The 27,429-nt window shown below is 41.8% G+C and overlaps 1 protein-coding gene across 3 annotated transcripts in view; it reads left to right on the forward strand.

Annotated features, from left to right (window-relative positions):
• CCDC178 (coiled-coil domain containing 178) overlaps positions 1 to 27,429 on the forward strand; it is a 1,259,352-nt gene that overhangs the window by 439,522 nt on the left and 792,401 nt on the right. For all 3 annotated transcript variants that reach the window (XM_078685673.1, XM_078685671.1, XM_078685672.1), the window contains exons 13-14: positions 7,786 to 7,969; positions 12,577 to 12,639. In XM_078685673.1, coding sequence (XP_078541799.1) covers positions 7,786 to 7,969; positions 12,577 to 12,639 — 247 coding nt within the window. The remainder of the gene's footprint in view (positions 1 to 7,785; positions 7,970 to 12,576; positions 12,640 to 27,429) is intronic.

Consider the following 27,429-nt stretch of genomic DNA (forward strand, 5'->3'; position numbering starts at 1 on the left):
ATTCAAGCAAGCCGGGCCGACGACGGCTGAAATGCCAGAAACCGGTCCCCGGAAGCTTGTTTCCTTCCCAGTGTAAGAATTGGCTTGGTAGTTTGGTTTGCCCTGTTCCCATCATGCACTGGGACAGGAACAGACTAATTTGCATATAGCCAGGTTCTGAACTGGGATGGTGCAGTGAGCTAAAAAACGGTGTTGGATCTAGCCCTGATCTCTTGACTGGGTGAGAGTATTCTGCTTAATTCAGAAACTCTGTCCATCACCACCCCTTGTTGTTAAATATTTTGTCCACTCTAAGCGTGGAAGGGTATACTCAGATGTGAGTCCCTTGCTCACTGCACCATCAGGATTCAAGCAAGCCGGGCCGACGACGGCTGTAATGCCAGAAACCGGTCCCCGGAAGCTTGTTTCCTTCCCAGTGTAAGAATTGGCTTGGTAGTTTGGTTTGCCCTGTTCCCATCATGCACTGGGACAGGAACAGACTAATTTGCATATAGCCAGGTTCTGAACTGGGAATTGTGCAGTGATCTAAAAAACGGTGTTGGATCTAGCCCTGATCTCTTGACTGGGTGAGAGTATTCTGCTTAATTCAGAAACTCTGTCCATCACCACCCCTTGTTGTTAAATATTTTGTCCACCCTAAGCGTGGAAGGGTATACTCAGATGTGAGTCCCTTGCTCACTGCACCATCAGGATTCAAGCAAGCCGGGCCGACGACGGCTGAAATGCCAGAAACCGGTCCCCGGAAGCTTGTTTCCTTCCCAGTGTAAGAATTGGCTTGGTAGTTTGGTTTGCCCTGTTCCCATCATGCACTGGGACAGGAACAGACTAATTTGCATATAGCCAGGTTCTGAACTGGGATGGTGCAGTGAGCTATAAAACGGTGTTGGATCTAGCCCTGATCTCTTGACTGGGTGAGAGTATTCTGCTTAATTCAGAAACGCTGTCCATCACCACCCCTTGTTGCCCCCCCGCCATAATACGGCGGGGGGGAATCTGGGCATAGATGTCGGGCAGATTGCCTCCGCCAGGCCGGCAGGGGCTACCGCCAGCCTGGCGGAGGCAATCCGCCCGACATCATAATGGGCTTCTTAGTTGCTGTATTGTCAGTTTTTCCAACTAAAATAAAGAAAACAGATAACATAAAAGGACACTCAAAAGTAGTGTGTTAGGGATTGGGACAGGCTACCCCAAAAAAGTATACATTTCTTTGTCTATATTAAAATCACAAGGTTCCTTGGTATCTAGCTCTAAAATGAAGCGGGTTTCCAGTCTACATAATTTCTTTTCCCTATCCACCCCACCCCCCTCTTTTTCTTACTTAGACATGAGCTAAACAGCTGTATGTGAACTCAGTGGGATCGCTATGGTGTACTTTTTCAAAATAGCACGCAACTTGATAACTATGATCCTTATTTAAAATTGCCCTGAGAGGTTGTAATATGTGCTTGTGTAGTGGAAGCATAGTGCTTCCCACGTATTGTTTGCACACAAACATTTCAGTACTTATACAGCAAAGGAGGTTCTGCATGTTAGGTGTCCTTTAAATTGACCATTTTTCTTAAAAACGGGGCACAGTTTTGGTTCTACTTTTACAATATTTACATGCTTTGCATGCATGCATTTCAAGACACCTTCTTTGCATGTTTTACCATGTCACGCTAGATTGTACAGATTTCAAATCACTTTTTACCAGATGGTCTCTTATGGACTTAGCTTTTCAGAATGTCATTTGAGGGTGGGTCATTACAATGGACTCATTATAGGATTTTTTTAAATATAATGCCAATGTTTTTGTGATGATGCTCCTATGTCGTGAACAAGGTTATGGTAAACAACCAAAATGTGTTGACTAGCATTCATTTCTAATAAATTATCTTTGAGGAGCCACGATTGGAATGCTGTGCCTGTTGTTTTACAAGTTGAAAGAAGGAGCCTTTCATATATATCTATATATATATCCAGCTCCAGGAAACCCTTCTTACTTTGAAAAAAGGATACCAGCACTCACGGGGTTTCTTTAACACAACAGTGGGTTTATTTCAAGCAACAGATGCGTTTCGGAAGTCTGCAATAGAGCTAAATCCAGCTATGGACCCACGCAGGCCTTGGTGAACAAAGTACCTTTCCTGGTTGCAAACAGCGAGTTGCGTCGATGTCGAGGCCAGCTGGTGCAGGATGCTCAATCTTCATGAGGTGAAGGTGATGCTTCAGTTCTGAAGATGGGTGCCGTAGTCCAGAAGCGTCGAGCGATGCGCCGGATTCCCCCATGCAGTTGAGGGGGTGCACTGATTTAACCAAGATGCAATGGCAGCGATACGCTGTCCGATGTGTTGATCTCGGGAGACAAAGCACTGGTTCAGATTGAATGCACTGATTTTACTTCCACAAGCAGTTCGATGTGCCGGTTCTGCTACACACAGACAGGAGACGCGTTAAATGCGTGTTGCAAGTATCTTGCAGTTTCAGCGTGAAATGCTATGCATGAGCTACATTTCTCACTGGGCCATAAAGGCTCTCATCCTACAAGGGATGGAAGATTTATACACCATGAGTCACTAAGAAAGCACATAGAGAGATTCCAATTCCATGGCATTCTGCACTTTTCCACATTGGAATGATCAATTCAGCTACTGCGACGCAGAGACAGAATATCACCCCAGGCCCTGAAGAAGTCCCGGATGGGAAAAAATGCATTGGCTATGACAAAGAAAAGAATACATAAAAAAACAAAAAAGAGAATATCATGAATAAAGAAATCAACTTTTAAAGAAAAATCACCATGGAGTCTGTGCGTTATGTGAATTGGTTGCAATCAATTCTTTAACCTTGTCTGTTTTGCACTATAAACTATTATAAGTATTGGCTGCTGAGTCATTTGTGTTCGGCAAACCCTTTAAAATCATTCACTTTGCTGCCTTTCACCCAGCCCTTCTGGTGTCTTACTAGCCTGGTCAAAGAAATCTACCCATGTTTTTGTAATTTCATTCTGAAAATTCAGGTTGACATGGAATCCTGTATTGATTGCCCAAATTTCACGTTTTTGGGCAATTTAAAGTTCCACTTAGAATTCACAAACAACCCTGACACTGATCATTTGGTGGAAAATTTCAACAGTTTTACCCTTTCACAGATTATAAAGGAACCCACTCACAAGGCCAGTCATACTCTTGATGGAGTATTTACTAACAACCACGACCTGAGTTTAGTTAAGGTTATGTTAATAGTATTATCTGACCATAACGCCATCTTTCTCTCACTTAATGTTCCCCCAAACAAGGGCAAAAGACCCTGCCCAAAGGATGCTACTTGTGTCAGTTACTTCTATAATAGGACAGTCTACACGTACTGTTAACTATTATCCTCCCCAGCACACTTTAATTCTGATAAGGGGACGTTTCACTGCATCTCGTCCAGAGATTTATGCAATTAGAAATAAAAACCTAAAGCCAACATCCTTGACAGCCACACAGAACGGTAAAAAAGTGTCTGACACCTCTAATCAATACCAGAAATCCACAACATCAGTGTTGGACCAAATTCTATTTAGAAAAAATGTGCGAGGAACGAAGGACACCTCACGGAAACACCACCAACGGGGTAACTGGTATGTAATCTCCAGACAGGCCCCTGTCTCTTCATCGGTTGTCATCCGATTCTCAAAGAAAAAGAAGAAAGAGTGTCCAAAGCAACAAACCAAACAGTGCAACAAACAGTGGAAGCAGAAAAAAATCTGCTAGTGACAACGAAATTGCATAAGCAAGTGCATAGAACACAACATCCAATTCTCTTCGATAATTTTATTAATAGAGATATGAATGTCTGCTATTGAAAATAAAAAGGCTGGTAGCTATCCATGCATACCTTTACCTATTTGCCGACATGTTTCACTGCCACAGCAATCTTGGCAGATTCATCAGGGCTGCACTATATGCTGCCACTCCACTATTGGACACTTGCTCTGTGTTAACTGTCAAAGAAATAGGCAAAAATAGGTAGTTAAAAACGTGCACTCTCACCCGACTCTGCTGTATGTGTTAAAAACAATGTGTGAGACATCGGCCGGAGGCGCCCCCCCTAGAGACGAGTTATTTTATGATTACAGGTCCATAAAGTAGCACCGACCATCCTGGTGCGGGCCCTAGAAAGCACTACAACCAACAAACAAAGTATAGCTGCATACCGTGGACTACAAGCACTTAGGACCACATATCTGTCCTCTGAGTCAGAATATATGCGCCCAGCAGAACAATACTGCCAAATATGTTATGAAAGAAACTCCAAAGTTACAGACAATGAGAACTCCCTGGTTTTAATAGTATGCATGCACCTGTCTGTTGTCCAGTTTCATGTTGGCCCTGAGGAAGGTGAAGTAAAATATTGACACCACCGAAACGTACGTAGGCCGCACGCACCAGAGACCCTCATACAAAATCAAATCAAATCCTGAAGAAACAGAGGAAAGGATCAAAAAGACTGTTAACCCTTACAATAAAAAGGAAGAACTAAACCAATGGTTTAGATATACTTTGAGGAGTCTACGATAGGACACACTATATGTTTTTCACTTATTTCACTGTTTATGTTGTGTTAGTATTGTTAGGACAGTCAGTATGAAAGATTTAGTATGTATGAATAACGGTATGAGTGACAGTATATATATTTGCATTTTCTAGGGGTTCGTGACACAAATTGATTCAATCCTGTATTTTAAATTTATTGTACATATGTCACTTTGTCACTGCATTCGAATCTTGAAAAAATAACTATTAAAATGTGGAAAAAAAAATATAATTGTTATGATGATGATAGTAAATAAATGAAAGAAAAAAATACAAATACTAAGTCTAAGTGAATGATTTCATGTTTCTTGATGCATCCTGTATAAAATTTTGAACAGACTTTAATGCCTAGTTGTAAAGACATATAGGTCAGAATAGAGGTTCCCCCTTATTTTGTTGCTGGTTTACTACTCCCTCCTCTAGACCTAAAAGTACCGCCGGGAGTACCCTTGTTACCCATGCTTCAGCGCAGCTCTCTGCAGTGCACAAGTTTCCCTTTCAACCTAGTCCTATCTGCCAGGCTATCTGTGGGGGGTAATCAGTCCTGTGTGTGGGGACAGGACACTGCTTATTCAAATGAAGTGTTAGCCCCTCTCTTCCATCCTACCCAGCCAAGGCCTTCAGAATGCAGATGTATGTAGATGGGTACTCAGACACACTTATCCTTCCTGTGTTGTGGCTGTCTAGAGGGAATGCACAAAGTGTAGCTGTTACCCACCCCAGGCATGTATTGAAGACAGGCTTTTAGGCACATAGAATAATAAGTTCAAAGAAATGTCCACTTTCTAAAAGTGAAATTTCTAAAACAGTAAGTTAAATCCAACTTCACCAGTAAGGAGGGTTTATCATTACCTTTCCAAGCATATGAAACATGAAAAAGTTCCTTCTCTCTGATTAGGAATTACAAATTAAAAGTGTATTAAGAAATTCACAATGCTAACCTATGAGAGGGACAGACTTTACAGTAGTGAAAAACGAATGTTGGTTTTTGTCACTACCAGGACATGTAAAGATTAAACACATATGCCCTACCAACCTTTTACTTACATGGCACCCTGCCCTTAGGATTGCTTAGGGCCTCCCTTACATGTAGTGAAAAGAGAACTTTGAGGCTTCGCAAGTAGTTTTAAATGCCAAGTCGATGTGATTTGATTGATTGATTTCTTATTAACCGTTCGATTAGTTAAAATCATTACAGTAAAAAGCTAAAATTGCCAAGTCGATGTGGCAGTAAACTACACACACAGCCACGGCAGTGGCAGGCCTGAGACAGGTTTGAAAGGCTACTTCGATGGGTGGCACAATCAGTGCTGCAGCCCACCAGTAGCATTTAACTTACAGTCCCTGGGTATGTGGTATACCACTTTATAAGGAACTTACAAGTAAATTAAATATGGCAATCAGGTATACACCAATCTCACGATGTTTAGGGGGAAAGCACATGTACTTTATCACTGGTTATTAGTAATAAAGTGCTTGGAGTCCTAAGCACAACAAAAAGAATTAACAAAAACAGGAGATAAAAAGGAAAAAAGTCTGGGGAAAGACCGCCCTAAGGATGACAGGTCTAAAATCAAGGGTATAGGTAGTGCATGGATAAGGGGAAAATTATAGTTAATGTAGTGTGGCGAGTGAGGTGAGAAGACTGTGGACGTAGGTGCACAAGTTATTTGAATTATAAGGTGGTGCATAAGTATACATGTGAGTTACAAGTATGACATATTGATTTGAAAGTGGTGCATAAATGATCAATTAAAAATATAACTATGACTTTAGAATGTCTAATGTTTGGAAAGTTTAGTTGGATTTGAATCAGCAAACATAAATAAAGTTTTCCTAACTATAACTTATCTTTAACCTTCAACAATTATTTTAATCTTCAATGAAAAATGTACATCCTCGTGCCTCTGTTTACTGTCTTGTCAGACTTAGTTATAGTCAACATTAACCATGTCAAGTGATTACTTCAGATGAGTTCAGTTCAAGCGATGGAAGATGAAAGGCATTCAAATTAAAATATTGGATAAAATAGTACATGGTTATAGAAGATGATGTGTTCTCAATATTACCATCCTGTAGACGGTAAACATGATCGAGAACAGTATTTGACAAGAATTATGTGGATTTAATGCGATGCCATTTACATTGTCTACCAAGAAGCTAAACAATATATATAAGAGATGCTTCAATCCATTTTGTTGTGATTGGACAACACTAGGCTGCCAAACGTGATTATTTTAAATGGATTTAACGTGGAGATTTTTGATTCCCTGATTAAAAAATAAAACTATCATAAACTACAATAGTGCTTTCGCTCTGAAAGCTTTCCTTTCTAGATGGAAGACTGTGGAATGAGGATAGTTCGACTTGACCTAAAGATGGAATAAGTAATGGTCAGGATCCTACAATGTAACATAAGATATCTGTAAAGCACTCATTCGCCCACAATGGGTATCTTGGTGAAGAATAACAGAGGTTTATTGTTACCCAAATCATCAACCTTGGAAGGATGAAAGGCTTAGAGGCTCTACGGGCGCTTAAACCTGTGACTGACTATGAGATCACATTCAAGCCCCTACAGAAAAAGCATTAGTCCAACCACCAGCCCTGGGTAAATATAGAGAACACAGAAGGTCATAGGAAGATGGGGGGTTTCATATCCACTGCAAAACAGTTCTTCAATTTCAGTAAATCCAGCACTAAAACGCAAAAATAGGAAATACAAGTTCAAGAACCACCTAAGCTACCTTACCAGTATAATAAAGCATGACTCTTTGCATACAAACAGAACTCTGTAATCAAGGCCCTAAATCCCAGTGATTTTAAAAAGCAGTCTGTGATCAACAAAGAAATCCAGAATAGCTTTACTGTAGCATTTCTCCTTGTTGTCATTCCATTTGAGGACGGAATTTGTAAAAACACAGGATAGGGTTGGGATACCCGAAGCTGGCTGTCATTGATTCTGTACCCCTCGACTCCACCCTTCTTAGCTCCGCCCCTTTTTGTACCTGGCTTCTTCTAGTTTATGAGTTACTCGGGCAAAGAATGTCCTTTTCCAGCAGTGAATGATTACCATTGTCTTATCGAGTTTTGCTGCAGTTCCTTACTGAATGTGCATTCAAGAACAAATGTAATGGTGCAAAAGAAGTAATAATGTCTTCTCCATGTTTTCTCTCACATGTTTAAAAATCGTGTTTGCTCTTTTGTGATTATCTTTCTTTGACAGCGTTGTCAGAAAGGCGAAACTTCAAGCAGAAACCATCCGTATGTTGAAAAGCATTAAGAAACACGAAGAGCAATATTTGAAAACTGCCACAGACCTGGACGAAGTTAGTTCCATGCATGATGTAACCAAAATCAAAATGGAGGAAATGGGCGATCAAGCTTCCAGGGATGAAACACGAATGAAAGTAATATTTATGTTTCGTTTCATTTTAAGAGTCATTCTAGTCAGCGCAGTGTTGTTTTATTTTATTTTATATTTATGCTATGTTCTCATTGTCAAACCACCTCTATCAATACATGGGCGGACTTCAAGAAATGTTTGATGTGTCCTACTGCCTCTCTATGTAAGGGTCGGTAATGTTTTCACGATTGCACATTCCTGCGAGAAGTAAGAGCTCCAGTAGAACCGCTAAGATCCTTTGCAGAAGGTAGCCAGTCACCGGTATTACACAGCTGGTGCCACGCTGCCCAGTGGTATGGGACACAGGGGCAAGGTTTTTACTCTCTTAGATGCTAATGTTGCCTCGCTCTCTATGGCCTGTTGGAGTTCCTTACTCACAGACCTAATCTGACATCATCAGTACACTATCGATCAGTTCTTCCACGTTCCTTCTGATGAGGCCCTCTGGAATCCATAAGTACAGGCAGGGCTTTAAGTGAGATAAAAAAAACTGGGGGGGTCCCTCAAGGGTGCGTGGTCAATGCAATTAAGGGCGTGGCTTAAAAACACGTAAGCTAAAAGTTTGTGCTTAGCATAGTGTGCCGCCCGACTGGTATTTGGTTGTTTCTGTCATTGCATCCAGATATATGATACAACAAGTAACATCATACCTACAACAAGTCAGGACTATTGGCTTTGTCATGGTTGTTAGTTGCATAAGATAAATAAGCAGCAACTGTGGCTTGTATATAAGATTGAAAAAGCTTCCACATAAAGCCCTGGTGACAACACGACAATGTTGCTGCTCCTTAGTTACGAAAAGAGAAGAGAAATCCAGAGAGATAATGACTCTCATTAAAGGATTTCCCTTCCCCTATAACGCTAAAAAATAACGGACCTCCTGTGCCACGGCACAAAACAGAGCCCAATATAGACCCGTTTTGAGGCCTCCTTAAAAAAACTGCCGGTGCTCAGACCCGGTGAGACCCGGCCCACTTAAAGCTCTGGGTACAGGGCTTTAAGTAGGATAAAAATGCTTGAAGGGTCTCTCAAAGGGGCGTGGCCGATGTAATTATGGGCGTGGCTTAAAATACCTTAGCTATTAACCTGTGCTTAGCATAGTGTACCACCCGACGTGGAGAAGTGTGGCTCAATGGTTAGAGCGGCAGACCCTGATGCAGAGGTCTAGCCCGGGACCAGGGTTCAATTCCCCGCCTCGGCGGGTCTTGAGCTCAAAAATTCCATGGACCTGATAATTCTCACCTCGGTGCCTATTCCAATCATGGAGTCCCACTCTGCAACTCTGGGCAATAGCTTGCTTAATCTCCACAACGGCCCCCACAACGCTAAGGATGCCTGGCCTTCACCTTGGGGGTGCCCAGGAGTGGACACGTCACAGGGAAAGCCAGGATGGGTTCCACAGCGGTATTCGTACAAGCGCCTTGAGACCCTTGCGGGTGAGTAGTGCGCTATACAAGTATCAATTTACATTTTACTGTTAATTTATTAGCTTTGTCAATGGTTGTTAGTTGCATAAGATAAATAAGCAACAACTCTGGCTTCGTTGTATATAATACTAACAGCCCGTCTCGACCTTGTCCGGGAGCAATCAGGCTTGAGGGCCCCCGCCCGCCCCGACATTGTCCGTGGGTCCCCCGGAGTAGCAGCCCGTCCCGACCTTGGCTTCAGGACCCCCGCCGGCCCCGACATTGCCCGTGGGTCCCCCGGAGCCTTACCTCATCCGCCGCACCTCCCCGCGCTCCTGAGTTCACCGGTCCGCCGCTCCTCGCCGCTCCTCCCAGCCTGTCCGCAGCTCCTCACCGCTCCTCCCCGCCTGTCCGCAGATCCTCCCCCAGCTCATGTCCACCGCTCCTCCTCGTGCTCCTGGACGCCGCTCCTCCCCGCGCTCCGGATGTCAGCACGCACGTCGCGGCCGGCGCTACTTCCATGGGACTACTTTTTTTTTTCTCTAAAATGTTTTCAATAACTTATATTTTTTTAATTTATATAGCCTATGTCCATCTGCACACCCTGACAATTACAACAATGTATCGGGTGTGTGGAATGGTGCTGTGGTTCCCGAGTTTACCCGCCTCAAAGGTTCAAAGTTCTTCCTTTATAATAGTAGTATAGATTGTAAATGCGTCAGTTCTGAAATGTTGAGACTATGAAAGACCTACATCGAGCCTCTTCGAAGTTATATCAAAGAGAGTAAAGAGTGGCAGTGCTGCAGAGTTAAGATTTTTTTTCACTCTGAGGGTGAGGGCAAAAATGGAGAGCCCGAAAGGAACCCCTCTCAGCACCTGCTTTTTAGAACTACCAGTGCTGACCACCGGCAGCCCTGTGTCGGTTTGTTTATGCTTGCTCTGCTGCACACCTGTTTCAGTTCATAATTATATTTTTTGGTAACCGTCCTCCTGGGCTGACGTACCCTTCACTTAGCATAGGGTCGCCATCGGTCATTCCACGGGCAGGAGAAGGGAGTCACCAGTGGCCTTGTTCCTGCGAGCTAGTGACGTTATGGGTGAGGGGTAACATTCCTATTTTGCATATCTCCGGTTTTGAAATTTGGGTAAATCAGAATGCCAGCATTAAAAGGGCTGTCATGGATGACTAGACTCCTGTGATTGTACAGCAACTTAATTCATCATTCTAGCTTTTTGGGAGTGTATTCTCTATACAACCCATTATTCAGCAATGTATTTGTCTCCTTTAGCAGTGCCAAATGAAAAAAGAAAAATACATTCCTAGTTAGCTTTAATGTTTGAAACATGTACTACTTTATACTAGTGAACTCGCCCACACTTTGTAGGTATCACAGACACCTACTTCAATGGCATGCCTATGCCAGTCACAGAGGGCTCCTGGAAAATAACACAATTCGGACCAAAAATGGTAGCCCTGAATGAGCCAACACTTTAACAGATTCCGACTTCGCAATGAAATTCATGACCGAGATATTCACATCTTTACATAGCTGGTAATGACATATGTCACCAGCCTGGCTATGTTTTAGCTCTGCTGTTAGCCAAAACCTTTTGATTTTACAAAAAATATATATAATATACTTACAGGGGCTTTCAATCAGTCCTCTTCATTCATTGATCTATTGTGTCATTCACACTTTCTTCCATCCTCTACAGCATACAGCATGGGCAATAGGTCAGCCAATTTCAGCCCATTGGCTAACTTCACTGTGAGGGACAATATACTGCTATTTCACAAGGCGCACACCCGGACACAAAGCAGTATTGTTCAGTGTCAGGGACTACTATAACAATATGTGCTTCCAGAGAGCTCAACATTATTTGTTTTTTAGCAAATATATTGGTGGGGCCTTGCAGCTCATCCAACACATTTTATTAGAGAAACAATGACAAAACAAGCATTGACAACGGTATAAGACTGGCAGAGAACACGGACCTGTTGATTTTGTCAGTGTTTGTTCATATATGTGCTGTACCATCCTTATAAAAATGCCTTGCATTTTCTTAGCAGATACCCTTGGCAAAACTGAATATATTCTACCCATATTAAATGGAGAAAGTAGTTTGGAACTGCAGTGTTACAGGAGGCATGTGGCTAACCAGACTGAACAGATCAGAGATACCTGATGTGCCATCAATATCTAAACATTTAGTGATCCATTATCAATCAATGTATATATTTTAAGTGAGTTCGGATTCATTGATACACTGAATGTATATATTTTAAGTGAGTTGGGATTCATTCATAAACTGATCATTAGGGAAGGAACACATCCGAAATGCTTGTTTCAGACCTAGTCCAATGCAATCATGAATAGAATAAAAATAATTGAGTCTCTATTAAATTCTCCAAAAGTGTTTCACATTAAATGAGCAGTATGTTTGTGGAGTGGTCTTGAGGTTTTGTGGCAAACTGTGGGTTTTAGTTTTTGAATTGTAACCTTGTAATCTCATTAAAAGATATGTTTTAAGCATATGTGAATATTTCCTTATTAACTCTGTATAATTGAGCATAATGAAAGCAGAATCCATGGAAAAGGAAATGTAGAAGTTGCTGAGGCTGTACTATGAAGCTGCCGGACCACCATGCCTGACTATACAACAGTCCTCCCTCATTACCCAAAAGACTACAGAGGCTTCCAGCCGCTTGGAGAATGACATTTTATGGTTGCCGGTTATAGCACTTGATACCTTTAGAAGTTGGCATATGGTGTACCCCAATCATAGATCAGGCAATGCCGATATATTCAGAGGATTGCAGATGTGCCATTTCATAGAGGACTACAGAACCACCACCCCATTCTAAAGTGATCAGACCCTTCTTAGAACTCAGCTCAGGACTCCACTCAAGCTCTTACTTCAATGCTTACTTGATGCCCACCTTGCCTCTAGCATGATGGCAGCCTCATTGAGGACTGCCATACCACAAACAACTCTCAGGAAGAAGGAAGTGACTGCAATGTGAAGGGTCAGTGCAATGTAAACCATTGATATAAACAGAAATATACATATAGAAATTATTGTGTAGGCCAGGGTCAGGCTGCACATGTATTTTATGATTAGTTTTGCACCTCTACAACATATTTGAGACAAGGTTTTTGCTTTCCCTATTACTCATTATGGAACATATCTAATTTCATTCCAGAACTTGACAGAGATCCTGAAAAAGCAAAGTGCAGATGAAATTCGAGCTACTCATCTGCTAGAGGTAAATATATTTGCAACACATTGACTTACTTATAGTATTCTTCAAGCAATAGCTACAGGTTTTTCTGTGCTCAACAGGGGTTTGCTGTACTTTACTCTACCCAAATTCCAGGAAGCAGTTTACCACTCTAGTGGAACAGAAGAAGGGACATATATTTAACTACAGAAACCTATATACAAAGGTATGTAAGAGTGCATAAAAGCCTACTGCTATAGTACTCTTTTATATACTTTTTCATACCTTTGTGAATTGGCCACAAACCATCTAATATGGTAATAAAATGGGAATCTTGAGGTCATATTCATTACCAGTTAGTGTAACTAGAAACAACTTTGCCCTCTTTGCACTTTTTACTAATATGGAGTTGAAAGTTTTGGGTATGTGAGAGTTTATAATAGAATACTCATGTAGTTCAGCTTCCCGCACTTATAAATGTTTTTATTATTTGTCGTCAATGTGACGTTGACTGAGCACTTTGGGAAAGTATCAGGAGCAACTTCCTGGCATTCAATCAATCATTCAATCGAAGTTTAGAAAGCGCAGCTACTCACTCATCAGGGTCTCAAGGTGCTGGGGAGGTGGAGTGTAGCGTAGGCATTCAAAATACTTCTGAATACTCCTATCTGAATTGGTTTTGGGAAAATACCTGTGTTGATTTCCAATCTGCCACACTCCTGTTGCCTCTAGATCTACAGCATACCGAAGGCAACAGGACAATCTATAGTCTCCTGGTCACAAACCAGTTCAGAATTAGGGTGGCTGTGAGTGAAACTGAATAAATTATCTGCGTATGCTAGGGAAATGAAGTGACCATGCCAAAGTGAGCATGAGCATGTTTATACACATATATATTTGAATGGCGACTCATTCTGATTCACCTGTGTACTCTGCTAATTTTCTCAACATATTTGTGTTGAACCAACATTCCAAGGAACTCATGTATTGTTCAGTTCATTGAAGACTGTTTGTGAAGAGCCTCAATAAAAATTATCTTAATCTGTGTGTGTGTGTGTGTGTATATATATATATATATATATATATATATATACACACACATATATATATATCCAAAAGACAGCTTTCTTTCAATCAAGAACGGCACAGCACTCTGGCGCAGTAGAAATTACAGTTTTTAAATGATCCTCACACAAAAGAATAGCAGTAACGCATTTCAGTGTCCCAAAGCACCTTGGTCCCATTTTCAGCAATCACCATTTTAAACCTTCGGTGATACATGACATTAACACTGAGGAAAGACAAACTCACTGTGATTACCAGCAGGTCCATTTTGTAACGGCTAACTTTTTATAATTTTCAGTGACAAATTATTGATTACCATGCTCAAACACGATAATATGTGTATTTTAATGTTTTTCAGACTATTGCATATAAATTAATGACAATGTCACATTCATTTCATTTTGTGCCATCAGTATGAATTTCATTCAACATTTGGCCGCCATCTTAGAATGTATTACCTTCTGATCACTGTGTATAGCCCAATTGGGCAGTTCATCAATTCAGCTTGGCCATTTGCTATCTCGGATTTCTTTACACATTTTGCCCCTGTGGGCTCCTACACTCTACAATACAATCTCCATTAATCAAGGAATGGCACAAAAAGAAACCATCTTCACAAACACAAATATGTTCAATGCATTAGACCTTCTTTCCCATGACTGGATTCTATAATTAATTAAGTTAAACCATAAATCAAACCCGCAAATTTGCTGCAACTTTCTAGTCTCTGGACTGAATCAGGAGAAGCAGAGTTGTCTGCATGTCTGCCACTACATAACTTCCTATGCTGCAATGCATTCAAGCTTGCGGTCTTGTAAAAAACACATTTGCACACAAAACATGAAAATGTAAAGTTACTCTAAGTGTTTCAAGAGCTAGCAACTTGGAATAAAAACGGGAGTTCACAAATGCACATGGAGCTCTTCATCAACATTCAACCCTGGTGGCTCTTGCAATCCATTTCTTGAATGTATCTTGATTCGAATCTCCTAAGCTCTTTCTCTCTGTACCCACCTCTCAGTCTCTTCAGCACACAGTCAATCACACTATATGAGAGTAACTTGTGATCACCTCCATGCACTTTCTGAAATTGCAGTGCTAACGGATAAGTGTTGTCTGCATTCGTTATTGCTTGTAAGTATTAGAGAATACATTTATGAACCTGTAGGATCATATTTCCTACATACCATTTGGGGCACAGACCGGACAGTGCATAAACAGCGTAATCAGTTTTACAAGTCAAACTCTTTCTCACTCTTATTTTCTTCTGAAAGGTGTATCAAGTTCCATCATGTTCTTACCATTGGCACAGACCTTGCATTTAGAGCATAGTTTGAAACCTGGGTTAGGCTTTAGCCAGGTGCCAGGAGTTGTGGATACTTCACTCTTTACCAGAAGGCCCCTCATTGACCTTGCCTTCCTGAATGTGCAATGTGGGGTCTTTTAGTGAAACTACTACCAATGATCGGATCATTATTCATATATATATATATATATCAGTAGAACCTACAGGGGAAGCCTCGTGCAGATTTATCACCACGTATAGCAAACAGTCACAAGCAATCAGGAAAATCATTAATTCCCAATGGCCCATTGCCGTGACAGATGGAGTGTTGAGAGAAGTCTTACCCGTAAAGCCTGACTTCACTTATCGTAAAGCTCATTCCATGAGATCTGATTTAGTCAAAAATAGTCCAGAGATAGTAAACAAGGACTGTTGGTTATCTTCCAAATAGGGTTTTTACAAGTGCAGTAGTTGCAGAGCCTGCAAATTTGGTGCTAACACTAGAACATATCAAACTGCTTTCAGGGAAAATGAGATCAAAATCAAAGGCAATTTTAACTGCAGACGGAGTATGGGGTGTATGTTTTAACCTGTAAGTGCGGACTCCGTTACGTAGGGAGCACCAAATTACCTGTGCAGGCTCGCATTCTCCAACACCTTAGGGCCACTGTCAACTCAGATCCATCATATCCCGTCGCAAGACACGTCAAGGCAGAACATGGAGGTAACCTCAATGTCTTGACCTATTTTGTAATTGACAGTGTGCCAGCAAATAAAAGGGGTGGCGATAGAGACAAGTCCCTCAGGCAGTTGGAGACTAAGTACATTTTAGAACTAGATACCAAGAGTCCGAGAGGTCTCAACATTTGCGAAGACCTGCATCACTATTTATGATAATGGATATTAGACAGTGGCAATAGTGGCTTTACTAGAGTTCTCTTGGTGACATTTATATATTATTGAAATGTTTCTACGATGTGTGTGGTATTTATATTTAGGTCTTCTAAGGGTGGTGTTTTTTGAATGTGGATTTTATCATGAATTTATTGTGAATTTATGGTTTTATCCGATTTTACTGGCACCAATTCTTTGTATCAATATATGACCTATTTATTTATTTATTTATCTATGCCCAAATTTTGCACATCATGATATTAACTTGCATAAGTCACTTTATTCCCTGACTCCGGTAGACGATTCCTGTATCAAAACTGAGATACAATCTGTTCCTATTATGACTGTCCTTTCCCCCACAACATTCCCCGGCCGGGGAGCTTGTTTTAAAAAAAATTATTTTGCACATATAGATTTTTTACACATTGCACTTTATTGGCACAACAGCACTTTTTCCTATTTTAACCAGTGACAATCATTGTACACTCACATGACATATTGGCGACGTTAGATGTTATGAATAGGCATGTCCATGATGACCATATTATTAATTGAGGCACGCCATTGCATTATGCAAATAATAGGCCCAGATGTTCATTGCTTTTTTTATTGAAATAATTTGTAATTTATTTTAGGATTTTAGCATATTAATGACATGGGTAGATCAACATGTATTTGTACTGTTATAGGCTGTGTATTTATATATATTTATTTATATAAAATGGTCAGGTTAATTGTTTTTTGAACATTCCTAGGAAGATATATATATTTGTATTTGTACAGATAATATTATGTAGACTCGTCAATTTTGGTAGATGACTCACTTAGATGAAGTCTGTCATCTATTTCTATGAGGCACAAGCTGTGGTCACATGGCATGGTAATTAGTGTTTTGATTGGTGGTTTGCCGTTTTAAAAAAAATCTTGTTTGTGATGGCAAACAGTCTGTAATCTGGTGAGCAAGGCGACAGGGTCGCCGAAACGCGTCCGGATCGTGGCACTCCTGCTACACATGAGAAAATAAATAAAAAAGACACTGCTGCACTCGCTACCTGACTAGGTGTCCGTTCTTCTCTGAGAGGGTGTTGCGGTTTGTGGCACTCTTGGGAGCGTTGCTGTATATATATATATATATATATATCAATGCTCGAAGGTGTCCACCTTTCAGTAGCACGCGAACAGCAGCTTGGTTTATGTATAGGTGAGGACGGGGATCCACTCGTAGACGCCGCTCCGTACGGGATCTGCCCGACGCGTTTCGAAGCTCCATATGCTTCTCTTCAGGGGCTTTAAGGGAAGCGGTGTGCGCAACCGCCGACCCACTTCCACCTTTTATATATAGCACACCCACCGATGGGACGCTCAAATGAGACTGTGCATTCTGGGAAGTGTGGTCCGGGAAGCACACAATCAAGTCCTGTATGGACTCCACAAGTGGGCCCGTCCTCGATTCCAAGTACGACTGCTGCTTCACTTTCGTGACCCCAAGGGTACCGGGGTGGTGCATACTCCGCGGCTGGACGGCCGCGTATTGTGATGTATTCCTATAGGTTCTGTATCGATCCCCCTATTCCTGACCCTGTTCTGGTTAATAATTAACTAGCAGCCATCCCAAGGTGCAAAAAACGTTATCTGATTAAGCCACACCACGGCACAGGAACGCGTTATCTGATTAGGTCATAACGCTTGCCATCTAATTAGGAAAGCACTATTCCTTCAGCCCCTGATAAGGCATACGGAGTTCTCAAAACAAATCAAACCTATGACAACCTGGGAAAATCCCTGTGGCCATTGTTTTGATTTCACCGAGAACTTCAGTAAAGAATGTGCTAACGACCAGTCGTATGACATCCTTATTGACGTATCTACGTCCATCCTTACGTCAATCTCGGCACCTTACAGGTATAAATATTACCGACATTGCCTTAAGCAAACACACGCGGTGGTGACGAGATCGGAGCAGCGAGACTTGCCGAAGAGGCCAGCACAGAGCGGACCCCACTGGCGCTGCCCCGCCTTCCTGACGCGGTGAGAACGAGACGCTGCTTTCTCCTGCCGAGAAATCCAGCTCCGGCGCTTCCAAGCAGCCCTCGCAGGCAGCTGGAATATCAAGACCAAAGACGAGAGATACCAGCCCTCAACCATTCTAGATCTCAGGTACAGAACTGAATAACCCCTTGCAGAGAATTCTTGAGTCAGTCACTTGGCAAAACAAACTTAACTTAAACTGCTACTTATCTACTCCCGCCCACGTATTAGGCTTAGGTCAGGTACACCGGGGTAGGCGTAGTTAGAAGCACCAGTTGAGTACGATTAGTCAAATGTATATATGTATGTATCCATTTTATCCATTTTAAATATCTTATGGCTTAGAAACAATATCAATGCTTTTACAGTATTATTTTATAATTCTGCTTTTATTGTATGCACTTTACTTAACCATAAGTATTGCAATAATATCGATTCATTTCTCTTGTACGAGAAAAGAGACTGATCAATAAATACCATCTTTTATTGAACACGCCCGTCTCTTCCTTTTCTCTACAATCTGGTGAAACTAAGAATGCACTGAACTGACTGAGTAAAATAAGTTGTCTTTTGTTTTCACACGACTCTAGAGATACACTCTTGATTAGGGGAGAGCAAAGTTGTCATGTTCTATGGTTGTCAGAAACTAAATCCCTTCTTGTCTATCCAGGGAGGTTCAACTCCTCCTTGCCTATTCGAGAAAGTTTCTAGTGAACTCTGAGCTAGCTGGCAAACCCAAAACTTTAAGTCTAATATCGTCAGTAGAAGACCTAGTTAACCTCCGTCCTAGGTCTATACTATTGAAGGTATTATTCCAATGCGCAGAGCCTATTGGGATAATAGGAACTACACTACATGGCGCCCAAACGTTTGGATAGGCGATAAAACTAACGCAAGACATTAGAGTAACTCAGTCGTGCTTTTTCACACAGAACCCTTTTTTCCCATAATACTCCAAAGACGTCTGGAGTGGGTGAAAGGTCATATCCGCCAAACCTCACAGGAGGAGACTCCTATGTATGGTTCTTGGTTTAGTCAACGTTGAAGGATACACTGTTCCAAAATATTGTGCATCTAATCTTTGTTTCCATAAGAAACCTGATCTGCAAACAAACGGAATAACCTTCTGGACAGTACAATGTCAGACAGTGAAGGAGAAAGAGAGGCAGCTAGAATAGCAGCTGAACTCGTAGCAGCTGATAATACTATGCAAGAAGCAGACCCGGATATAATACTCATCCCGGTCAACAAAAGGAAATCTGTAACTTTAAAACTTATAGAAAATGGACTGACACCTAGAGGTGGCACAGTCATATTCGTAATAGAGGCACACGAATATCGGCAGACAGAGGTATTCTATTCATGGATAAACTTTCCAGCAGCTAATGCTGTAACAAAGGTCTTCCACTATTACAAAACAGAGGAACCTCCTGATGAGTACATTCCTTTCGAGGAGGTGGAAGTACCACTCAAATTCCAAGAGCACCTGCTCTTGTTTAATGGCGCCCTAAAACATAATAATCACATCACCAGGCTCGGTCCACTAGGTAGACCAGGAGCAACGTGGCCGGTCCTAGCCGGATACACACCACATCCAGACATCGAAGGAATGTCTGCAGCAGCTCTTTTAGTACAACTAAAACAATTAATAAAAGTACATAGACAATTAGTCCAATATGTAATGCGGACTTCAACAATCCAACCAGCAATCAAAATTCCACAGCTGACCCCTCATCAGGGGAACACAAATAAAATTACACCACAGAACATACAGTCCTGTCTAGGTAAAGTACCCGCAAAACGGGAACAAATACCTTTCTGGCTAGCACAAAAAATCACTCAAATAGAGGCGGTGTTTCCGGACACCACCCCGGTAGAAAAACACAGGATTCTGACTATCTGTCTTCCAATGGGAATCGCACCACACGTGGAGGACTGTGACACTTGGGGTACAGTCTTTGCTTCCATCTACACAAAAACACATGGTGTACCATCCATGTCAGTAATACCAGATGTGCTAAAACAAATTCAAGATGAATATGGTCCAGAACCCGCTTTAACTCTTGGTATGAAATTACTGAAAGACTTCAAGCAGGTCTCGGCTATATTATTAGCCAACATAAAGGGAGAAGCAGCAAATGTGGCGATCCGCCAAAGGTTAAAAGAAACAGATATAGCAGACCAACCAGCTGAAATTGCCAGAATTATAGAAAAATCCTATGAAGAACTAGGTAGAGATAGTTTAGGTGGAATACCGGTGAAACCCCAACTAATTGAAAGTCCAGAAAAAATATTTATTAAAAATACTCTATTAACTACACAAAAAAAGAGCTGGGAAGGAAATAAACAATCCAATCCTAAAGAAAAAAGATTCCAGACCAGAGGAAGGTCTCCTCGGCGGAGAGAAAGATCTCCGGACCAAGGACGCAAGTCTCCCCAAAGGGAGCCCTCTGTGAAAAAATACAACCTTAGAAATAGGGATAATATAAAGAAACCTGATAGATATCAAGATAATGATACACGTCCCTCTCAATCTTTTCAGACTTCCTCACAGAAATCGGAAAGAAGAGGACGATCAGAACACAGGGAAGAGCACGTCAAGTCCAAAGACAAGGAACCTGCTCATCCAAATAAAAAATTACAATTTCCAAAAAAGAAGGTAGCCAGTATTAAAGTAATCAATAATGCCGAGAATACTGAGGACACAACTGAAAAACGGAGAATGGGCTCAGACTAAGCATGGGCGGATTTTGCGGACCACGATTCGCGGATTTGCGTATTTACGGATCGTGGATCGGCAAAATCCGCGGATTTTGCGGATTTGCGGATCCGCGGATTTGGGGCGGGGCTTCCATGCGAGTGCACATGCCTCTTGTGTGTATAAAAGGTCAGAGACCGTTCAGAGCAGCAGATGAAGATACAGAAGCTCCTGGCCACAGGAACAGCACGAGGATTGCGCTCGTGAAAGTCAAGGATGCAAAGGCCTCTGTCCAGCATCACAGCTGATTTTCGATGGTATATTTGGGAAGAAGGCACATCTGCCCAGCCTTGACAACGCTCACGATTGTTTTTGGGCTGATGAATGAGTCACTGAATTTAAACTTCAACTAGGGCACATGCTTAATTGATCTCTGTAAGTGCCTCCGGTTGAGGTTTAATTTTTGTGCCAGGACCATCGTGCCAGAATGAACCCTGCCCTTCATATTTATTCAAGAAGACGCCACCGTTTTGTGCCATACCTCTACTCAACTGGAGTACTTTCTACTGGATAATCAGTAAGTGCTACCTCGTTGGGTAGATGTATAGTGCTTTTACTACACTACAGCTGCCTAAAGTGCCAGAGAGTTGTCTACAGCGACCAGGTGTGTGTTACTATGCAATCGCGCCGAAGGGCGCAGGGGTCCCTTGAGTGAGCTGTCCATCATAGTGGGTAAATGGCGGGAAGACGGTGCACACCGCGAGTGTGTGGGCGGGGCCAAACAGACGGGGCTTCCATGCGAGTGCACATGCTTCTTGTGTGTATAAAAGGTCAGAGACCGATCAGAGCAGCAGATGAAGATACAGAAGCTCCTGGCCACAGGAACAGCACGAGGATTGCGCTCGTGAAAGTCAAGGATGCAAAGGCCTCTGTCCAGCATCACAGCTGATTTTCGATGGTATATTTGGGAAGAAGGCACATCTGCCCAGCCTTGACAACGCTCACGATTGTTTTTGGGCTGATGAATGAGTCACTGAATTTAAGCTTCAACTAGGGCACATGCTTAATTGATCTCTGTAAGTGCCTCCGGTTGAGGTTTAATTTTTGTGCCAGGACCATCGTGCCAGAATGAACCCTGCCCTTCATATTTATTCAAGAAGACGCCACCGTTTTGTGCCATACCTCTACTCAACTGGAGTACTTTCTACTGGATAATCAGTAAGTGCTACCTCGTTGGGTAGATGTATAGTGCTTTTACTACACTACAGCTGCCTAAAGTGCCAGAGAGTTGTCTACAGCGACCAGGTGTGTGTTACTATGCAATCGCGCCGAAGGGCGCAGGGGTCCCTTGAGTGAGCTGTCCATCATAGTGGGTAAATGGCGGGAAGACGGTGCACACCGCGAGTGTGTGGGCGGGGCCAAACGGACGGGGCTTCCATGCGAGTGCACATGCCTCTTGTGTGTATAAAAGGTCAGAGACCGATCAGAGCAGCAGATGAAGATACAGAAGCTCCTGGCCACAGGAACAGCACGAGGATTGCACTCGTGAAAGTCAAGGATGCAAAGGCCTCTCTATCCAGCATCACAGCTGATTTTCGACGGTAGATTTGGGAAGAAGGCACACCTTCCTGGCCTGTTACAACAGGCCAGCAAGGCTTGAACTTTTGCCCCCGGAATCCGCCGCTCGCGGATTTGCGAATTCCCGGCAAATTTGCGGGAGTTCGCGGATCGCGAATTTGCCGAAAATTCGCAAAATCCGCGAGCGTAACGGATTTTCCGCCCATGCTTAGCTCAGACAATGCTAGACAGCGCAGCAGAAGTGAGCATAGCTCGCAAAGTCCTTATGAATCATCTGGAGACAGTGGACACGAATGAATACATTCAGGTGGAAACTGCCGACACCAGAGTTAGCAAACCTCACAAAATATATGAAATAACATTACGTATAGAGGGGGATAAGACTAGAAAAATAGGGGGTTTATTTTGGGATAATCTTTCCAAGGGCTATGACATCCTTCTAGCTGAACGAGACTGGCCACCCGAGTTTGTCAGGGAGTGCCCACATGGCGAAGAAATAATTATGCCTGCCTTCACAAATCATATTCCTATTCATAAAAAATATACACTTGCAAGAAAGTGGGCAGTAGCTCAAGCTCCTGCTTTATATAAAAATCATGTAGGATGGGATAAGGACTCTCCTCCTCACAAAATCCAGTTAAAATCACAACCTACTGCACAGAGGCAGTACCCAATTAAGCAAGAAGCTAAAAAACAGGTAAAAGAGATCCTAGATCAACTTGAATACCAGGGGGTGATTGAAACTTGCACCTCACAAATGAACAACCCTTTGTTTCCTGTCGCCAAACCAGACAATTCATATCGTCTTGTTTTGGATTACAGACACCTTAACTCATGTTGCAAAACTTTTGCAGTACAAAACTCGCATAGTGCTGCGCTAATGAATAACATAGTGCGGAAAAAATATAAAACAACATTAGACATCTCTAATGGATTCTTTTGTCAGAATATAGCACCAGAAAGCAGATATTTGACTGCGTTCTCGGTAAATGGCTCGCAAAAAAGTTTCTGCCGTTTACCCCAGGGGCACAAGAACAGCCCAGGATTATTCTCAGCGAGAGTAACAGAGTTACTACAAACATATGATGACGAGGCATTATCCTATGTCGACGACATTTACCTAACAGATGATGACTTGGATACTCACTTGAAGAGAATGAACACCATAATACTTGGGTTCGCAGCAGAGGGTTACAAATTCAACTTTAAAAAGTCAAGAATTGCCCATCTGACAGTCCTGTTTTTAGGATATGAATTATCAAGTGAAGGCAAAAGCCTGGCTGACAATTTCCTAGAGAAATGTGCTGTACTCCAAGCACCTAGAACACTAAAAAACTTACAATCAATTCTAGGCTTCCTAAATTTCGGAAGAACATACATTGCAAATTACGCAGAAAGGGTCAAACCCCTTTATGATCTAATAAAACCAGATTTTAAAAGAATCAATTGGACTCAAAAACACACAGAAATTTTGAGATCTTTACAAACAGACATGTTAATTAAAACAAAATTAGAAACACGTGACAACACACGCAATCTTGTGATTCGAGTCATCCCAGGAAGATGCGGATTCACATACCTGACCTCTAATGAGGGAGAAAAGGTACCAATTGCATATAAATCACACTTGTACACAGAAGCAGTATTAAAGAAAACATTGTTCATGCGGTTCAAACGGCTATAGCAAGAGAAAAAGACAAAGCTGACGGTAGACGTATCACAGTCAGAACAGCAGAGTCAGCCTTTGAGGCATTAACAACCCCATGTAATTTACCAACAACAGCGTTGAATCCAGAATGGATACAATGGGTGAATTTAATTACAATGGACAGAGTAAAATACTACTTTGATCCAGATATCTAGAATATGAAATGACATACCCTCTGCCAATCGACATTCGGCCCTTACGACAGTACACCTGTGTAATCTATACAGACGGCCATGCTCAACCACCAGGGTGGGGAGAACAAGCATATAACCCCACATGTGAAATCACAAAAGAAGTGTGGCACGGAGGGAAACTGAGACCTCTGCTAATAAAAACCCACTCAGTAGAAACTAATTCAGAAGAACAAATTGAAATAATAGCATTGAAAATGGCGCTAGAAAATGCAGATCGCGAATTCCCGACACTTATAGTGTCCGATTCATATTACTGCGTCAAAACATATAACAACGATTTGCAGAAATGGATTCAAAACGGTTACAAAGATGACACAGGTGCAACAATAAAGCAACAAGTGCTTTGGAAACAAATAGTTATTTTGCAGAAAGAACTACCAAAAACTCACGTGATACACTCACTGAGTCATCAGCGTGATGGCGTTCACGTTGCAGGGAATTCATTGGCTGAGACAGCCACAACGGTAGCAACTGAATCGGCTTCCGTAGTTAGAAAAAAGCGTGCAGTAAAATACATTGACGGTGAAACAGTGCTGGCGGTGAAAACGTCATCAAAAGGCGACTGCTCAGCGTTACCGATCAACTATCCACTCAATTATACATACATAATAGATGCAAACTCCGTTCCTTTTGCTCGAATCCCTGGAGTGGGGGATAGAGTAATTCCAAACACGGACAGGAGAGGCTTGTTAATAGCAGACGCACATATGGGTGAGGGTCTCAGACACCTCAAACTAAAAGATTCCCTGGAAGAATTACAATCAGTGTATTGGTGGCCAGGCATGAGCCTGCATCATCACATCTTTGTAAAGAACTGCCCAGACTGCAATAGAGATCGCAGTGGCGAGAGAAACGGTATATTACCATGGCGTTTCCCTCCAGAATGGATCAACAATAAAAAATAATGCGTCCAATTAACATATAAAGACTAGGTTCCACTTGTAATGTAGACCCCAGCACTCGGCTGACGTCTGGACTGTTATGAAAAGATTTGCGAGTCTATAATGGCATATACGCTAGAAGCATGCTAGGTTTGGCTAATGTTTTTTCCTCTTGCCCTAAAGCGTGTGGAAAAACATGGCCAATTGAGCATAGCATAGCGGGACTCTTCTCACTTCCTACCTGAGGGAACGGGATGGTGTAAAGAAAAAACCAAAGGCATAGAGCAATCTATAACAGCGAAGGTATTAGGTTCGGGAGCTGGGTGGGTCAAACATCTAGTGTCCAACGTAGTCTAAACAACCTGCCAAGAAATTCTCTGAGGGGATTCAGTCCGTACGAATTATTGTTTGGGACTAGAATGATGGTCTTAGATCTTGACAGTCAGACTTCAGTGGTTAGAGAAAAAAGCTTTGATATCAAAGATCGTTTGGCTATTTTGCAGGACTTAAACGAAACAAGGAAAGACCTGAGCAACATAAAGTTGAAACAACAGCCAACAACCACTAAAGAAAAACCACCTGTCCCAGCAAGACCTGTCTGGATTCCAAAAGTCGGGGATCTAGTCAGAGAAAAGATCGCGGTAAAGAAGGAATTTGGGCCTTCTTACAGAAAAGCAGTTCCTGTCTTGTCTATCAACGGGACAAGATCAGTAGTACTACCGCCTCTTGCTGGTAAAAAGGAGAACAGAGTTGTATCAATCGACCTGATAAAACCACAATCATGTGGCCGATAACAAACAGTAGGCCAAGTGGACTCCCGATAAATAGTAGAACACCAAGGTTTGCTACAAACACAGAGGTTCAATCTAAGAGGCTACTCACATTTGAAATGCCAACAGAACAACAACAAGGACTATGCAACAATGCTATGGAACTTAAACCTCTAAAAACCCAAATAAAAACATTTAGCAGAGATACACCAATCTACAATGAAGTAACAAATGACTATGCTGCTGCAACAAAACACACTAATAAAGCAAACAGTAATCCTGAAGCAATTGGAACAATAGACAGAACGGCATCCGGCTACTTCATCAACTTCAATGATTCATCTGAAGATCTGAGTGAATCAAAGAAACAGACATCAACAAAAACCTTTAAAGATAAAGCTAAGGAACTTTTTCAACATCTGAAAGAAACCTATCTAATTTCTCCATGGATTGAATTTTGGGTGGCCTTAGGTGCATTTATCCTCATACTTTGGCTCATCATGGTACTATGTTTGGGACATTTCATTGAGGGAAAATATGTTAAAATGGACACAGCAATCCAGAAAATCAACTTGGTCCTCAAACCACACACGTCTTCACACGTCGAGAAAAGAGAACTTTCTTCAGTCAACTTCACGGCCAATCCTATACCCGGCGGGGTAGCATGGGACAATACCGATTATGAAATCTATGGTCCGGTTGAAATCCTGAAATATCCACATCAAATTAAGATCTCATTGAGTGACTTTGTAAAACCAAGCTCATATGCTGATGATTGGGACTTTGAAAGTATTAATGATATGATGTCTGACCTAGTGATGTCTGCTAAATTTACAAAACATGATTATTTGCAGGGTTCGTCTAATTATGATAAGATGTTCTGCTATAATTACTTTGGTAACCATTATCTGCATAAATCTGCACAAACTAGAAATGTTTTAAATTATAATCAATGGGAACACTGTGCAACCCCTTCAAAAGGTAGCTCAAGAACTTTTTATGACAAATATTCATATTTTTCAGGGTTCAACACGAGTAATGCAGAAACATTTTATTTCAAATTATCAAATAAGACAGGTACAAAGACCATGCTTACAAACACTAAATTGATATATTCAGACTAATTTTTTGAGCAAATGAGTACATTTGGTTTTGATTACTGGGACAAAAATGTTGAAGTAAAAAGTGTTTGGGGTACAAAAGAATGGCAAGTACAAGGTATAGAATCATTGTTTAGAGCCTGTATGATCCCAGAACAAATTATATTTTTGAATGACACTATTCAACAAACTACCTGTCTTGGCCTAGCCAAAATCAAAGACTTAAACAAACCGTCTATTCCAAAGCCAAATTTGAACAGTAATAGCTCTATAGATGAGGAGATAGACGTAAACCATATATTAAGCCAAAACAGAACACATCCTGATTGGAAACAGTGGTTGATCTGGCCAACAGATACTAATAACTGTCAAGACAGATTCCTGAACAAAATCCAGGGGTTCACATTGACCAGGCCAGACCCTAGATATTCCCAAAGACAACACCCAGGGATAATTACCACGTACAGTGTGGGCAAGCTCTGCCTTCAATGGCTACAAACATCCACACTGGCAGAAATTAAGCAACACCTAACTTTACTTACTGATGGTGCTGACTTGCGTGATTTCATTATGGGACCGCGCAAACAGCGCCAAAAACGCTTCATAGCAGCCTCTGTATATTCAGCTTATAACG

This window comes from Lissotriton helveticus, chromosome 4_1 (assembly GCF_964261635.1).
Source record: "Lissotriton helveticus chromosome 4_1, aLisHel1.1, whole genome shotgun sequence".
Classification (NCBI taxonomy): domain Eukaryota; kingdom Metazoa; phylum Chordata; class Amphibia; order Caudata; family Salamandridae; genus Lissotriton; species Lissotriton helveticus.